This window comes from Pipistrellus hanaki, assembly GCF_964339955.1.
Source record: "Pipistrellus hanaki genome assembly, chromosome: 13".
In the NCBI taxonomy this organism is placed as follows: Eukaryota; Metazoa; Chordata; class Mammalia; order Chiroptera; family Vespertilionidae; genus Pipistrellus; species Pipistrellus hanaki.
The window spans coordinates 15,405,661-15,422,537 of record NC_140515.1 but is presented as its reverse complement, the minus strand read 5'-3'; the positions used below and the strand labels follow the sequence as shown (position 1 = coordinate 15,422,537).

The 16,877-nt window shown below is 41.3% G+C and overlaps 1 protein-coding gene across 11 annotated transcripts; it reads left to right on the top strand.

Moving 5' to 3' along the window:
- Window positions 1–1,070: 1,070 nt before the first annotated feature.
- On the top strand, window positions 1,071–16,520 carry CEP15 (centrosomal protein 15). 11 transcript variants are annotated; one of them, XM_084901841.1, is made up of 6 exons: window positions 1,071–1,191; window positions 1,785–1,838; window positions 2,554–2,637; window positions 4,290–4,413; window positions 12,193–12,267; window positions 14,108–16,520. In XM_084901841.1, the coding sequence occupies exons 3-6, from the start codon at window positions 2,585–2,587 to the stop codon at window positions 14,240–14,242; spliced, it is 387 nt and encodes a 128-aa protein (XP_084757967.1). In that variant the 5' UTR covers window positions 1,071–1,191; window positions 1,785–1,838; window positions 2,554–2,584; the 3' UTR covers window positions 14,243–16,520. The 11 variants fall into 11 exon arrangements, with proteins under 11 accessions (XP_084757967.1, XP_084757975.1, XP_084757974.1 ...); XM_084901849.1 differs by having other exon boundaries at window positions 1,083–1,191; window positions 1,737–1,838; window positions 2,557–2,637; XM_084901848.1 differs by having other exon boundaries at window positions 1,084–1,191; window positions 1,737–1,838.
- The last annotated feature ends 357 nt before the right edge of the window (window positions 16,521–16,877 follow it).

The following is a 16,877-nucleotide window of genomic DNA, read 5'->3' as shown; positions in this document are numbered from 1 at the left end:
ACTATAAGATATGCAGGGGCTGGTGGGGCCCAGCAAAGAATAAGAAGTGGAGACATCTGTAACAGTGTCAACAATAAAAATAGAGGAAAAGAAAGATGTGATTGGCGCTGTGTAGTAGAGAAAAACAAAGCAGGAGGAGGATAGAGAGGGGAGAGGTGAGCTGTGGTCTTGCATCAGGGGGTGCTTCTGTAAGGAAGCAACATGGAGAGAGGAGGAACCTAGTCTATGTAAGTATCTGGGAAGTGCCTTGGTCCCCAAGTGAAAGCCAAGTGTTAGGTAGATACCTAGCAAGAACAAAAGACTCCTGGAGTGGAAACCTAGCTCTTTGCTTTTTACCAACCCAGAAGCCTTTAGGAGAAACCTGCTTTACCTCAGTTTCCTGAACCTCAGTTTTTCCCTCCGTGATGATGATAGTATTACGTACCGCACAAAGCGATTTCAAGGGGGAAGGGGTGTTTGGGGGGCGATTCCCAGGTGTGTGTCCTGAGGGCAATGGGGAATTGAATCAAGTCTCTGCTGGCTTCAAGCCACGACCTAAATAAACGACCGAGCTCGTTTCTTCCCCTGCCCAATGAGGACACTGGTGCCTATCTCATCCGTCCTAGTGGTTTTCGATGAATGGGATCATCCACATAAATGCAGCGACTGGCGCACCAACTCAGGACGTGAAAAGCCATCTCCCTGCTCCTCGGGGTGTGCGAACTGCGCCTGGCCCGCTGCTCAGCACGGACACCCACGGTGCGGCTGCCCAGCCCATGGGAACGTGCGGGGCTGTCTGGCCTGTCCTCACATCCACATGGTGATACCGGCGTGTCCAAGAGGCCAGCTGCACTCCCTGCAGCCGCTGACCACACTCCGATCCCGTGGTAAACGCCCTGGACACAGAGCCACCATCGAACGCCCTTTCCTGGGGCGCTCTCAGCCAGCGGCGCAGGGAGCTCAGCCCTCGGGGCAGCGCCACTTCCGCCAGCTCGCTGACCTTGCGCACAGAGGCCGCCTTTTATACCGCCGTGATGACGTCACTGGGAGACGGCTGCGTGGCCACGCCCAGGCCCCCCCCCCGGTCCTGAGACCCGGCCTCTGCGCAGACGCTGTGCTCTTCCGGAAGAGGTCGGAGCGGGGGTCCCACAGCATCGCAGCCAGCGGGTCGCTGGACTTTGCCGAGCGGCCCGAGGGGGCGCAGGGCCGGGGGTACATGCTGCTGGGGGGTTGGGGGGGGGGGGAAAGAGCGGGGTGCTGGGAAAGTTCCCGAGTCCTGTGGGGGTGTGGGCAGCACGTGTGGTGGTCGGAGGGCGGAGGGATCTTCGGTTCAAAAGGCCGAATTCGTGGGGGGGGCGGGGGGGTCCTGAAGTGCTGTTGGCGAAACAGGAGAGAGGTGACCCTGGATCAACTTTCTGGGGTTTCCGTGACACGGCACTGGAAGCTGGGAGGAAGGCAGCGAGGACTGGGCTGCCCGGGGTTCAGGGGGAAACATCTGTAACTCCATCCTTGGGGGCAGGGGTGGGGATCCTGGGGCGATTGCTGTCCTCGGTGCTGAAGACAAGACAATGGTCCCTGGAAGGCAGGGCAGGCCGGGCGCTGTGACAATCCGGTGGCCTGGCTCCCTGCCCTGCACTCTTTTTCCACAGCACGGGGCACTTGGGCTATTAGCAATCAGTGTGCCATTTCATAAAAAGTTTAGGAGAGCCAGTGTTTCATTGCAGGAAGAGGTTTTATTCCTGCCTTTTGTCCCTTAGGGGCCGGCCCCCTCAACTTTTGCACCCAATCCGATGACTTGCCTTCAGGATCCCAGCCTTTCAGAGCACTTCGCTGGTGCTGGCCCAGGCTCTTCAGCCAAGGTGAGCTTGCTCATGGGCCATGGAAACGGCCTTCCCAGACTTCTCAAGTGGGAGCCCTGAGCAGCCAGGGTGAGGTTGAGGGGCTAATGGTGCCTTTCCCACAGTTACACACAAACATTTTGCTATTTGGAAAAGAGATGGTGGGGCAGGGCAGTCTTCCAATAAAGGGAGTTTTCGGTGGTTCTAATACTTATTTGCCTCTCTCTCTCTCTCTCTCTCTCTCTCTCTCTCTCTCTCTCTCTCTCTCTCTCTCTCTGTGTGTGTGTGTGTGTGTACGTGCATGAGGGATGGTGTTCCTGTGATGAATATTACAGAGCAGATATTTTTCTTTCTGTTTACTAAAAGATTCAATAAAATGTTTACTAGTCTTAGTACCAGCTGCTTGTTTATTTTTAATTCTGTTTAAGGTTAAAATATGTGTGTGTGTGTGTGTGTGTGTGTGTGTGTAGGGGGAGGATAGGGAGAGGGGAAAATATGAAACGTGTTGAATTTACCTGACTCATAGTATTTTTAAATGCATCTCGTATAAAAAAAACTATGCATTGTAAGTAAATATGTTTTAGATGCAGTCTTTCATTTTATACATTATTACATCTCAAGTTTTTTTTTTTTTTTTTTTTTTGAGAGAACCAATGGGTTGAGGTACTAAAATGATCAAATGTTGCAAAGCTGAGGGCATGTGGTGGAAGTAACTCTAAATGTTTTTATTATTTAGCAGAAAGCTCGTAAGGCAGCTTTAACTAAAGATGACTTCCTTGTTCGCTAAAGAACTTCGCCTTTCTAAAAGACATGAAGAAATGTAAGTTTTTTAAAAGGCTAATTCATCTAAATGTATAAATTACACTGACTAATGAAACATTGTGTGCACAGGAAGACTTCAAGATCTGAAAGCTTGTCATTTCAATTTTCTGACACTTGAGTGATTTTGGTCTTAGGGAATGTCATTGTTTCAAGAATAATAAAAATTAAAAGATATAATTATGTTCTGTATGTTTTCATTTTTATTACTGTTAGATAATTTCATCGCTCCTCTCACCCTTCTAGGCCACACACCAATAATTAATGGACTTCTCTAGGCCTCTTACCCTGGCCACTTCCTGGGGTATGTGCCCTGTGCAGCCACAGCCCCCACACTTGGCTTAATTCTCTAATGTTGGACTCCTGAAATTCCTAGTACTTTTTAACAAGGGGTCTCACGTTTTCATTCTGCACTGGGTCCTGCAATGATACAGTCAGTCTTGCACTTACATTTGGTATTTAACCCTTCTCCACCTCTGACTGCAGGTTCTCATGTTTTCCTTTCCTCTCATCAATTACCAGGCCCTCTTCCTTGGCCTTGAACACATTGCGGACCAGTAGTTTTATTGCTAATTTCACCCAGTGGCCAGATAAGTTTCTATTGAATGAGTAAAAAAAAAAAAATGTTTTACATAAATGTTAAAGGCAGCTTTAAAATTAAATACCCATTGCATTTTGAAGTTATTTACTACATGTTCTTACAAGCTAATATATTCTTAAAGTATGATACTTTGTAAAACTCTGTGTAACATGAAGCGAGAATTCTCGTGATCCGTCCGCAATGTGTTAAGAAATTTTGTTTATGGAAATAACTGTTCAAATAACAAATTCTAGCTCTACCTTCAATAACAGCCCTGTGAAGCAGAGTTTCTTGACAATCACCACACTTATCTGGGAAACGGTTAGATTATTATATATACAACTTACTTATTTTTTATCATCTGACACCTTTAGTACTTACGAATCATTTAAGAGGACCAAAAACTTGTAAACTGAGCATTGGATCAGTGAGAAACTTTTAAAGTATATTTCGTATAACAAAGTGGTTTGATAATTCACTTACAACTTTTTACATCTTTCTTCAATTGCTGATTTACCTTGTGGATATGCATACATACAGCCTCTCACTCATCTTTCTCTTGGCAAAAGAGGAAAAAATATTTTTATTGCTTCTTCAAACATATGGAAGTTTAGCACAATTCTAAATGTGTAATATGAGCTTCAGGGGTATTGAAGTGTTAAGCAGAAGGTTTTGTGTAGCAAGTTATATCAATGTATGTGTGTGTGGAGGTGTATATATAAGCATATACAAAGTATGTATAAAGGGATGTGTATTACAGTTTGCATTTTCACCAAAAAGGAAAACATATTTTCACATTTTGATATAATTTCAGAAGTCCAGAGAGGCTAAAAAAACAGAAGCATGTACTTATGGTATACCAGTATATGTTAATGAAAATAAAAATAATTTTATCCAGATTTGACTTAATGAACTACCTAAATTTTTCACTATCTTATTAATTGACATAGTAATTGGCTTTCAAAATAGGTTGAATTCAAAGTACAATTAAGAAATGAATGTTTTTTACATTGGTCAAGCAATAAAATGTCTCCTTCTAAAAGAACTTTATGTAATCTCCATTTTTTTTCTAGAGTATCACAAAGAATAAAGTTTCTTCAACAAAGGAAGAGTAAATTAGGAGATCAAAACAAGGAAAAGGCATCTCAGACTCAAGCAGCTGAGGCTGCTTTTAAAAGGAACCTTAGCCTTTTAAAGGTAAGTTTCCATGACTTGAGTATAGAGATTTTGCCCAACTTTCCAAAAATGTTTCAAGCGAAGTTCATTATTTTGATTATTATATTGTCTTTGTTGTGAGTAAAAATTAGAATTAATGAAGCATCACCTACTTTTTAGACCCATGTTAGTTAGATAAAAAACATATGGATTCATTTTTTAAATGAAAAAAAGTGAAGTTTGCTTAAGCTAAATGTTCTCAATCAACCATAAAAATCAATGACTACAGAAGGAATTTTAGGGTCGTCTTTTGTGCAATAAGTAATAAATACACGATGTAGCTTTCCATCTTTTCTTTGTAGGGAGATCTTGAAATGCCATAAAGTACCTATAATGTATTTAGATCCAATTCAAAACTATTTTAACATCATAGAAACAGAAACGATTTCATTTTGCCTTACCGGGGCCACAGTCAACACACAGATTCATATCTCAGATAACAGATTTTCAAGATCCCTTTGGATGGTGATGGAGGGGGTGGTCAAAGTGTGTAATTGCGCAGGGCCTCACCATTTGGCCAATGTGCCCACTTGGAGTAAAATCATATGTGTAACATTTTTGGCTGCTTGCTATACTTTGCTTCCAGAATTGTATGGCTTCATCCATAATTAAAACCCTAAAAGTTTGCTTCCAGTCAAGCTTCCAAGAGATCCTATGACTAAAACATTTGGTGGAAAGGCTATATTATTTAAGTTATAAGGCAGTGTTTTCAGTTTTTATTGTTAAATATTTTCATCGATAGGCATGATATAGCTATCTTCTGTCCTCACTAGAGGATAAAGGAAGAGGGAAATTCAGTTATCTTCTCAGCTTCTGGCAGTTTGAGCCACAGTAATTTAAGTCACAGCCATAGTGCTACCAAAGCATTCTATATTGCCATATGTCTTACTTGCCCAATGGTTTTTGCAATATTTATTTTTAAATGGAAAAATATAGGAGAATCTGGAATTTGCTGTGAAAAGTCAGAAAAAACTAATTAGTAGGCTTGAAGGCTTGGTTGCCACTTCCTGTAAGTACGGGTAATATTTGGTTTTCAGGCACCTTTTAATGAACAAGTATTTGATGGATTTCCAGAGGGTCCTTACAATTGAGCTAGTTCTAGTTAGGAAGTGGGGACAACAAAATAAATATAAATCAGAGTTCTTCACCTCCAGAAGCTAACAGGCTTAGTTGATGAGGTCAAGTTGTCACACACAGAATATGAGACACTATATGATCAAACAGTAAGTTATGTGGACTACTCAGCACTCATATTCTTGGGGTAAGTGTAGAAAATCTTGGAGAGCTCGAATCTTTTAAGGGTCTCAGAGGAGGCTAAGCTGGAGCTGTGTGTAAACAGGCAGAGGCGATGCATTCTGCTGGATGGTTGCAGGAGAGCCAACAGCATAAGAATGAGTGGCCCTCAGAGCGTTTGTGGGGCTATGAGCTAACTAGGTTGGCAAGTCACAGGAAAAGGTTGGATATGTACTGTGAGTCCAAATGAGGAAATTGAGACTTGATATATACAGATAATATTATAGTGAAAGTATGTGAGCTAAAGAAAAATAAAAGACTTATGTAAGAAACGTATGAGTATTTGAGGAGGATTCATTTGCTATTTAGATGTAACGTGATTTCAAGAATGGAGAGTTTGAATAGGTATGAAATTAACTGTCATATCCAGAAGAAAATAATGAACTATTTCATAGCCATCAGAAACCAGTGTGATATGGTATTTACCCTCTGATTATCAAAGTAATATATTCTCATGGCAAAAATCTTGAAAGAGCAAAGAAGATGAAATAATTTCCTTATCCTGCCCATCTAGGAATTAATATATTTTTGTAATTTCCTTACAGTCTTTTAATAAACATTTATTGAGCACCTATTACATCCCATATACAGTCTCTTCCCTGTCTTTGTTTTACATATTTTGAATAACTGAGTAAACAGTTTTTATTCTGCTTTCTCTCATATTTTCTTAACTTTGGAAATAATTTTAGTGGCTCATTAAAATTATCATTAAAGTAAAATAGGACTTGATTATGGAATTTTGAGTTGGAAGAGACTTTAAACAGCATATATAATAGATTAGATGAGATTGTCATCTAAAGGTTTTTAATATTTTTTCACCATATACCTTTCCCAAAGATGTAAAATAGATAAAAATGGACAGCCTTGGTCCAAAGCCCCACCCATTTAGCCCTTTTTTGCCTGCCCTGCTGTGTCTCTAAGGAACTGTGAAAACCACTAGTCTGCTCTAATTCCTTTATGTAGAGATCAGGAAACCATAACTACTCCTAAAAACAGGTTGAGTTACATCACGATATGTACTTAGTGCAGAATATACTTCAAAAATGGTTCCATTAAGACTTGGGAGCATTCTTATAAATACAGTAGCAACAAAATAACGATGACCTAGCTCACATTACTTGATCTTATTTAGATGTGCTGGCCAATATAATAAACACTAAAAGGGAATAACTTTAACTTTTGGAAAGGAAGGTGCACTATCATTCTAAAATGGTAGGGTTATATGCTAAGAAAAGCCAAAATTGTTTTAAAACTAGTATATTATGAGTTGAGCAAAATTAATAAATAAAAATAAGCATATAAAATCAACAATCCTATAGATATAGTGGTAAAATATGAGATAATTTCCACATTAACAACCCTACATAACAAAAGAGTAATATGCAAATTAACCATCACTCAGTTCCACAAGCCACACCCATAAGCCAATCAGAGTGATTATGCAAATTAACCCAACCAAGATGGCTGCAGCCACAGAGGAGGGAAGCTTGGGTTTCTCTGGCAATGGAAGAAGCCAGGCTTTCTGCCTGCCCTTGCTGGCCTAAGCCTCCACTCAAGGCTACAAAGTTTCAATTGTAGAAGGTAAATAAATTCCAGATACCAGAGCCTCTGCTTGGGTCGCTTGGGGGCGTGGCCAGCCTGCAAACCACCATAGGCCCCTCAGGCCGCCCCACACCCCAAGGGAACCCCCACCCTGATCCAGGACACTCTTCAGGGCAAACCAATTGGCCCCCACCTGTGCACCAGGTCTCTGTCCTATCTAATAAAAGAGTAATATGCAGATTGACCATCACTCCAACACACAAGTTGGCTGCCCCCATGTGGTCAAAGATCCTGCCCCATGTGGACACAAGATGACTACCACAAGATGGCCAACAGGGGAGGGCAGTTGGGCGGGACCAAGCCTGCAAGGGAGGGCAGTTGAAGGCTATCAACTTTGCAGGGGAGGGCAGTTAGGAGTGACCAGGCTGGCAGAAGAGGGTGACTATGCCCTGATAAATTGGCTGGCAAGGAAGCAGTTAGACATCAATCAGGCTAGCATGGGAGTGGTTAGGGGGTGATCAGGCTGGCAGGCAGAAGCAGTTATGGGCAATCAGGAAGGCAGGCAGGCTAGCAGTTGGGAGGCAGCAGGCCTGGATTGTGAGAGGGATGTCTGACTGCCCATTTAGGTCCGATCCTGGTGGGATCCCAGATTGGAGAGGGTGCAGGCTGGGCTGAGGGACAAACCCCCTTCTTGCCCCTGGGCACAAATTTCGTGCACCGGGCCTCTAGTAAAACTATAAAATACTTGGGAATGCTCTTAACAAAGGGCATGATTTATATAAAAACAATTATGTTTTAGTGGGAGATTAAAGAGAAAATTTAAGTGGAGATACATACCTTAATCCTGACTGGGCAGTATTATTTTTCTAAGGTCAGTTGTCACAAAGTTATTTTTAAATTTTTAAAAATATATATTTTTATTGACTTCAGAGAAGAGAGAGAAACATCAATGATGAGAGAGAATCACTGATCGGCTGCCTCCTGCATGTCCCACACTGGGGATCGAGCCTGCAACCCTGGCATATGCCCTTGACTGGTCCAAACCGGGGAGACCCTTCAGTCTACGTCCACTGCTCTATCCACTGAGCCAAACCAGTGAGGGCTATTTTTAAATGTAATAAAATCCCAACAAAATGAATATGAAACTCAATAAAATTTCTCTAAATGCATTTGTAAAAATAAATTAGCCAGTTGACAGAGCCTTCCACAAACTGCTTGCCACCCAGGATGGCCAGTGACTTACAGGTCCATGTTGGTCCTCTTTTCTCCTCACAGTTCTCATTTTCTCCAATTCAGTGAAGAATAAGTGAATACTTAAGTATTCCTTGTAACAATGACACTGCATCTCCTGCTTTATTGTCTTATTTTTCCTATCCCAGAAACTGCACCTCCAGCAGCTTAAAAGATTAGGCCCAGCCCAGGCCCAGCTGGGTTCACTGTACTTTTGTAGGGAGATGCCTGTTGCTAAGTTGGAGGGAGGAGGTCTGTGAGGAGGGGAAGATCTCTGTCCACGAGCTTCTGTGTTCGAGTTTTACCTTTCCTGATCATGTCAGCTCATCTTTTCTTGCTGCCCCTGTGTAACACACCATGATGCAGGTTGGAAGCTTGTGATTTAATTGTCATGAGAAGAATGTACTTCCATATGCAAATCACCAGATTCAATGATTATCAAACACAGCCAATCATGTTTCATCCATGCCCCTCACCTCCAATCCCAGCCCCTCAGATTATTTTGAAGCTAATATTCAGCAACACATTGCTTCATCTGTTCAATTTATTACCTCTATATTATTTCAGTGTTTAAAAGTAAAAGAGAAGGACTATTTTAAGCAAAGTCATAATATCATTATCAATCTAAGAAATTTACAGTAATTCCTTAAATAACCAGTGAGGATTCAGATTTCCCCGATTCACTTATAAACATGTTTTTACATTTGTCTGAATCAGGATCCAAATAAAATCCACCATTAACACAACAGTGAGGTGATTGTGGTGGGGAGGGAGTGGGGGTGGAAGAGGGTATGGGGGATAAATGGTGATGGGAAAAAAATTAAGTTAAAAAATATAACCCTCTAAAAACACAAATAAAATCCAATTTTTAATTTATTGATTGCAGTCCTGACTCTCTAAAAGCCTCCCTGCCCTTTTAATTTCTTCATTGAAGGAATCGGGTCATTTGTCCCACAGAGGTTTCCGGAGCCCAGGCATTGCCAGCTACATTGCTGAGGCATCAGTGGGTGTCCCTTTGACTCCCAGAATTCCTAGGCACTGATTCGCTTAAGTTGTGCTGTGCAGCAGAATGAGAGCAACATATGTAATTTTAGATTTTCTGGTAAACACTTCCAGTAAAATCACATGAAATAGATTAAGTAAAATGCTATTAATTCCATCATACAGAAAACAACATTTCAAGTGTAATTGCTTTCCTTTCCTTCTGGCAGCGTGTAGTCAGACATTTTCCCGTCAGGCTAAGAAATTATACTTCATTCTCTGGGTAGTGGGTTATCAGTTACTCTTTTAATCTAGGTAAGGACATATTTTAAGTTTTTGTTTTTTTTTTAGCAAAATTAGTCCAATTCAGTATGGACTGAAGTAACTGGGATGTAGTCTAGGCATAGTTCAGGAAAGCATTCAGTAAGGATCTGTTGAATGATAAGTGTAATAAGCCCATCCATCTCATTGGGAATGACGTGGAAAGGCAGAGAGACATCCAAAGCGCTGAGCTTTCGGTGGCAGAGAGTGAAAGAGCTGAAGATAAAGGGCAGCTGGGTGAATACATTCAGTACCTTCAATAGCAAGAAGACGAGGTTGGTTTATTAGACTGAGAAGTAAGGGCTAGGAAGAAAAATCATCCATCCTCCTACATGAATGGTTGAAGCAGAAGAGAAGATACCATTTCGGAGGGTGAAAAAGTAAAAAGACGACAACAGTTGTCACAAGTCTGAAGCCCACACTTGGGATAAAGGAGAAAGGAGCCAGCTAAGAAGACAAGGAGTCAGAGAGGTAAGCAGGACATCCACAGAGTGAGCCTCCCCTCAGGAAGAAGCCTCTGGAGGTGATGACCTCCCGTGGACGAGCTGCACAGGTGACCGTCCAGCCCCTAGCCCGGCCTGCCTTCCAGGCCACGCCTCCCTGTAGGGATCTGCTCTTCTGTGAGAGAGATTCAGTGTCCTTACTTTCTGATCTTAAGAAAAGTGTTTATAATCATGTCCACAGGTACCAGTGACACCTAGATCTACCATTAACAATAACTATGCCCTGGCCAGTGTTGCTCAGTGGTTGCACACTGCAGGGTTGCAGGTTCAATCCCCAGTCCAGGTTGGAGTGTATGCAGGAGGTCATCAAGCTATGTGTGTCTCTCACATAGATGTTTCTCTCTCCCCCTTTCCATTCTTCATAAAAAAAATATATATATTATATCTCTTTGGGTGAGGATTAACAAAAAAATACAAACAACTTTATAACTGTTCTTAGAATAATGGCTTAATTAGTGTTGTGATTTTATTCTATTTGTCTTATCAAAGTAAAACATTATTTTCCCAGGACTCTGTAAAAATCTCAGTGTAATCACAGAGGAGTTAGTGTTCTCTGTCTGCTGTAGCCTTGGCATCCAATCTCCTCAGCATGTGTCTTAGCTGTAAACTTCTGGGATGGGATCACCATGCTAATAGATGGGCTTTTTATCTTTACATTTCTGTCTTTCCCCTTCAAATCACCTTCCTCTAGACAGCAGGTGCACCAATGGCTGTGCAACTTTGGGGAGTCCCTTTAGGGAATTTCCTGTTTTTCCCTTTTACATTTCACACCCATCCCGTGCTCCCCGCCGCTGCCATCTGCTATCTCTTTTCTCTTGTTCAGCACTGGCTTCTTCACACCCACGCCCACGCCCTTCTCCATCTCCCTCCGTCTGTCCACCAGCCCTGCACTTAGACTGCTCCAATGCTTGTACCGGGATCAGGCAGTGTTCCTTTTCTCTAAGCTCAAAGGAGAGACAGGATTCATGTGGCCTTCAGCCAGGGCCTCTGTGAACCTGACAAACATAAGCAGGCACCAGACACACAGGTGCTGATGGGAGCATTCATTTACACAGAGCTCACATGTTTCAGGAAGCACTTGGAGGTGCTACGTTTCTGGGCACGAAATTCATGCATGCATCAAGGTAAAGGCTTTCCCAGGGTATGGATTAAGTTTAATTACCCTGGTGTTGCTACAATCATGAGAGGAAATACACACGTCTACAAGCTAAGCTCCAAATTAAAGCGGAGCTTGAATGCTGTCGGCTGAATGATGCACCGCCCAGCAGTAAAGCCTGCCATTGAGGTTACCTTAGAAATCCAGCTCTAAAAATCTCGATAAAGTGAACAGGTTCTTGTTGCAAAGGTACCTTACTGACTTTTTAAATGTGAGGAGTATTTGCATAAGTATAAAATTCTACAAGAGTGCAATATTGAACAAATGAAACGCGTCATTCATGTATCGTTTACATGATCCAGACAGAATCCATCTCCTTACTTTCAAGGTTAGCACAGTGTGGGGCTGGGTAACGGACTGTTTTTGTAACTGAATATTTGACTATTTTATCCATCTGGCTGTTTTTAATGATTTTAGAGCTAAGTTGCTGCTCTGAGCAGTTTTAGAGGAAGGTGTTTTGTTTGTTTTGTTTTTGCAAAAATTACTGACACTATTTAAAATAAGGCAGAACTTAGAAGTACCCCCTGCCCCACATCTTTTATTTTAAAAAAAGTCCTGCATTCTGTATCTGAAATGGTCAATCAAGCAATGAGCAGCTCTCCTACTTCATTCAGTGCCTCCATCAGTTCCAACCGTATCCAAGGAGAGCCCAAGTGAGAGGCCTGGGACATCCATGTAGCTACCGCAGGTGCGTGCTATGTAAATGCCTGTTTTCAATGCTGATGTCTGTTACAGGACATAGAAGCCGCAGAAAAGTCTTTGCAGATCCGGAGTCACCCACTTCCACCGCCCGAGGTGGTGTCTCTTGAGGTGAGAATCTTAAGAAACAAAGGTAGAGACCCTGTCATTGTAAATTAACTAGTGGTTATATGTGTGTATTTCCTAGATGTATTTATTCAGTTAAAATAAACAACATATGACTGATCATTATATGTCCACAGAGCCATACTTTGTACATAGTAGGTAATTGATGAGATCTTAATTAAAAAAAATATTTTTCAAGTGAAAATTTTATAAAGATCCTGTGTCTTTTCACCCAGTCACTTAGAAACGACTATCCTGGCGGACAATATGCACTAACGGTTAAGGTGACAACATGCAGAACCAAAATACTTTTCCTGTTGGCTGAAGTTACAAGGAGCAAGCGGTTCAGCCCTTCACCAAACATTCAACCGATGCTATTTAAGTGCATTTTATGCAGCATAGTGTGGCTTTTGTCTGTTTTATTTTGCTCAGTTCAAGAACAGATTGGGAAAATGGTTGGCAAAAATAAACCATCTTTGGCATATGAATGTATTTTTGATGAAAGGGAATTTAACCACATATAGAATCGTTTGATTTGATATTTTTAATGACCTTCTTCAAATAAAATTTTGCTTGCCTAACCAGGGGTGAGAATGGACTCAAATTTAAAGGCTGAGAATTTGCCCCTCCATGTTCTGTGTTCATCTAGAAAAGCCAGCGATCAAGGAGAGAAAACCCTCTGGTACAGATTGTGCCCGAGGCATGTCTCTCTTTGTTGAAGGCTCCAGTACCTCACTGGGGCCCACGCAGCAGGGGTTCATCTAGCCGCCAATGGTGGAGAAGTCCCAACCGCAGGCCTCCGTGGTATTTCTTAGCAAGGTGACCTCTAGTTTAAGGTCGTCAGGCTGTTTCTCCAACCACATGCACTCATGCAGGGCTTTGGAGATCCCTCACCAGTTTCAACCTCAGACCCCCTGGAGCTTTCTCATGCTCAGAGTGAATTGTTATGTGTTCTTAATGCTGTCCAACTGGCCGAACTTCCCAAAATGGCACTGCTCATGATGACCTAATACAGAATGCCCTCCCGTGATGAGGAGCTTGGGCAGTTACCTTTCTTGACCTCCTTAGGACAGTGAGCCCAGAAACCATTAAAGCTTTCACATGGAATATGGTCATGTTGCAGGTGCTTCCAGAACTTGCAGACCGCTAGAGGCAGCCCAATCATACAGCACCTCAACTTTCAAGTTAGTTGAATTAAAAAATTGTTAGATAATCTTGCTTTTTTTTTTATTATACAAAAAAAAGAAAAATTAAAATCAGTCATATCATGTGCTTTGTTCAAAGATACAGTGGCATTTTTAAAAAATGTTTTCCCCATGCAAATAAGGGGTCAATTCATCTGAACCTTATCCAGTAACATACAAGTTATATTTCAGTTCCTGACTTCATCCCAGGTGAAACCTTTTCATGTTAATTTTAAAGCAATTCATGTTTAATCATTTTATTGACTGTTAATTTTATTGAGTAATAATTTTGGTGTGGGTAATCACTTAGTATGGGATTTGTAACATTAAACAACGACATTTAACGACTCTAGCCATAAATGATAATGCTGGTAATAGCCACAAGGTTGGCCACAAGAGGGCGTGCAAAATCACAATAAAGTTCTGAAATCTGTAATTCTGCCAGGCTCTGGTTTTACTGAGAAATTTGAAAATTAACACTAGTAAGTAGCCAGATTTTTTTTCCTGAAATTAACATAAAATATTCTTTAGAGGAAGTGCATTCTACATGTATGTGTGTACACGCACACACACATTTAAGTGAATAAACATTTAGACTATTATGAAGAGCCAAGTTCAATTGCTTGATATGTTTTTTTTCTTTTGCATGTTTTTTCTCCTAGACTCTTTACTGGGCATCAGTGGAAGAATATATTCCCAAATGGGAACAGTTTCTTTTAGGAAGAGCACCACATCCTATTGGTGTTGAAAATCAAGATGAAGCAGAAAATACTATTCGGAACAAGGCACAGCGATGACTTCTTCTCATACTAGCTTAAAAAATGTGTTTAGTAAAACTGAATATTAAAGAATTTGCAGATTGTAGGAACCGAGTATATGCTTATGCCCCATCCCCTCCTCAATGATAGCAGAGACATGAGAATCTACGGGCCAGTCTCAGCTTGTCCCTTAGAGACCCACTACTATCTCAAGGTCATGAATTTGCTTTCCACCAAATCCATGCGAGTATTAGAAACTAATGTTGAAAGGTAGACTGTTTATTAAGTAAGTTGCTGAATTAGTGCTGTGTATGTTATTTAAAAAAAATAATTTAGACATTCTCATTTATGAGTCCCAGTTGTTAGTTCTGACTTGACATTTTCGAGAATCCTTACTTTTCAGTTATATTATTATGGGACAAGGCTCACTATTTTAGTTTCTTCTAATGAATGAAAAGACAGTGGCACTTAGCTGCTTCAGTATAGTAATATCAGTCAAAAAGTATATTCAGAGGATTTTGCTCCTCGGCGATAATCAAAGCTCTACAAGTTCTGCAGGAACAACGAGTACAAAGCATTTGGTCAGTAGCCAGTTACCTCAGCTAGGACTGGGTTCGGGAAAAGGACATCCTAACAGCTCCAGGGATGGCTATTGGGTTTTGACTTGCCAACCCTGTGAGTGCAAACAGCTCCTCCCTCGCCTTTTCATCTTTAAACTTGCCCTTCCCTCTCCCTTCTACTTTCATTATTTCTGAAACACCTGTCAGTCAGAAAGCTTTGGGTCACACCCCTAAACAGCTCTGGGTTCCTCAGTGCACTCTGCTTGCACACAAAAATTATAACTTTTCTAACTATGGAAGCAGCTCTTGCTACTGAAGAGAGTCTATGTTACTGTACAATGAAAGGTTGTGTAGCTCAAGCTGGTTTGTGTTTTTAAAGGAAGGTAATAGGACAAACTAAACAAACTAGATTGAAACATGCATTGTGTCGACACGTTCCTTTACACGACCATCTTGGAAATATCCCGTTGAGTGGGTGTTGGTGTGGATAACAATAACGTTGTTTTCATAATACGCACTGGCAGATTAGCATACTTCTCTACAGTGTTAACGGTTGTAATTAAGGACTAAGCAGCACAGAGTGTCAGTCCGATGACAATTTCATCTATAGTGTCACAATACAAAATGTCACAAAATATTAGAACTGTTAGATACCTATAAAGAGTATCAGCCTCAACGCTGAGAGCCTTTAAAAATGGAAGACAGAGAAAGGAAGAAAAAAGAAAGCTTGGCACAGTGACCAGAAAAATGTTATCCCGCCCCAAGAACGTTCTGCCATGAAAATAAATGGGTAATTCTCCCCTTGTCGCCTTACAGTTTGGTTTGTAGCCATGCAGTTGATTTAGCAGGAGAATGCAGCGCTTTCTAGCAGCTTTGAGTTGGTAAACAGACTTCGGTGTAGGAGAAAGGAACATGAGGGAGTTTTTTTTTAACATCCAGTCTTCCCCGGCATATGCACAGAAGAAGGTGAATGAGGCAATGTGAAACCTAGTTCTCTTTAGTCGAGTGGAAAAAAAAGGCTAAACATTTGTTGAGATGGTAAAATATTGTGTCAAGCAAGTAGGCACATTCCAAAATTAAACAGTGGTTGATACGTTAACGTCCTCAAATATGTGAGCGCACACTTCCTTTGCGTTTTGTAAATGAAATCACCAGTAGGTTAGATTAAGATACAAAATGAATGGCAATTTAACCATCTCAAAAATGATTCAGGGTTTTCTCCTTTAACCTAACTTGCTAAATAGTTATTAAAGAGCACATACATTTGATATATTCTGGGTTAAGATTTAGGGCAGGAGGGAAGGTATTTCTAGGTGTAAGCTGTGTCATCTCTCCCATTTTTAGTTCATACTCCAAAAGTCCCAGAGATGACTTTGTTCCTGGCCCCACAGAGCGTGCTCCGCCCTCCCCTTCTTGCAGGCTGTAACAGATTGCACCACATGGTGTGTTTATAAAAAAAAATTCCAGAGACCTGGATACCCCACTAAAGGTCTTTATATTCCTCACGACAAATTAGCTTTACACAGGGATTTCCAAACATTGTTTTCGTAAGGAGGGGAGAAATGCCATATCTAATGTATATTTTTGTACACAATTAGTAGGAATCAGACAAGAAAAAGGAAGTGTCAACTACTCACACCTCCACCCCCTAATTTAGTCCTCTTTCCGTACCCTATATTGTACCTACTGCTAATTCTTCATGAAAACGATGTAATTGTTTTAGTAATGGGTTTTCAAAATAAAGGCCGTTTCCAGAATTTTCCACAGCCTTTCTTGGATTGCTGCTAATCTATAAATAGCCAAAGCTCATTGTCTGCTGAAACGCTTCAAGTATATGACATTATTAAGCTATACAATGCTAAGGATCGGGGGAAGCTGCAGTTTTTCTCTAGACTTTAAAAACTAAATTTTACTAAGCATGCAGGAAGAAGGCCCTGTACTCTGGACAGCAGGCATCTGTCTCCCCAGGCGTAGGGAGCAGTGTGAATGGAATACAAGGCCAGCGGTTTTTCTCTGCATTGTGCATGAGGTGTTTTAACTTTTGTCACCTTGGAACTTAGATGAGGATGTTGATCTTTCACTTTATTTACACTTTTGTCATTCTCCCTTTCCAT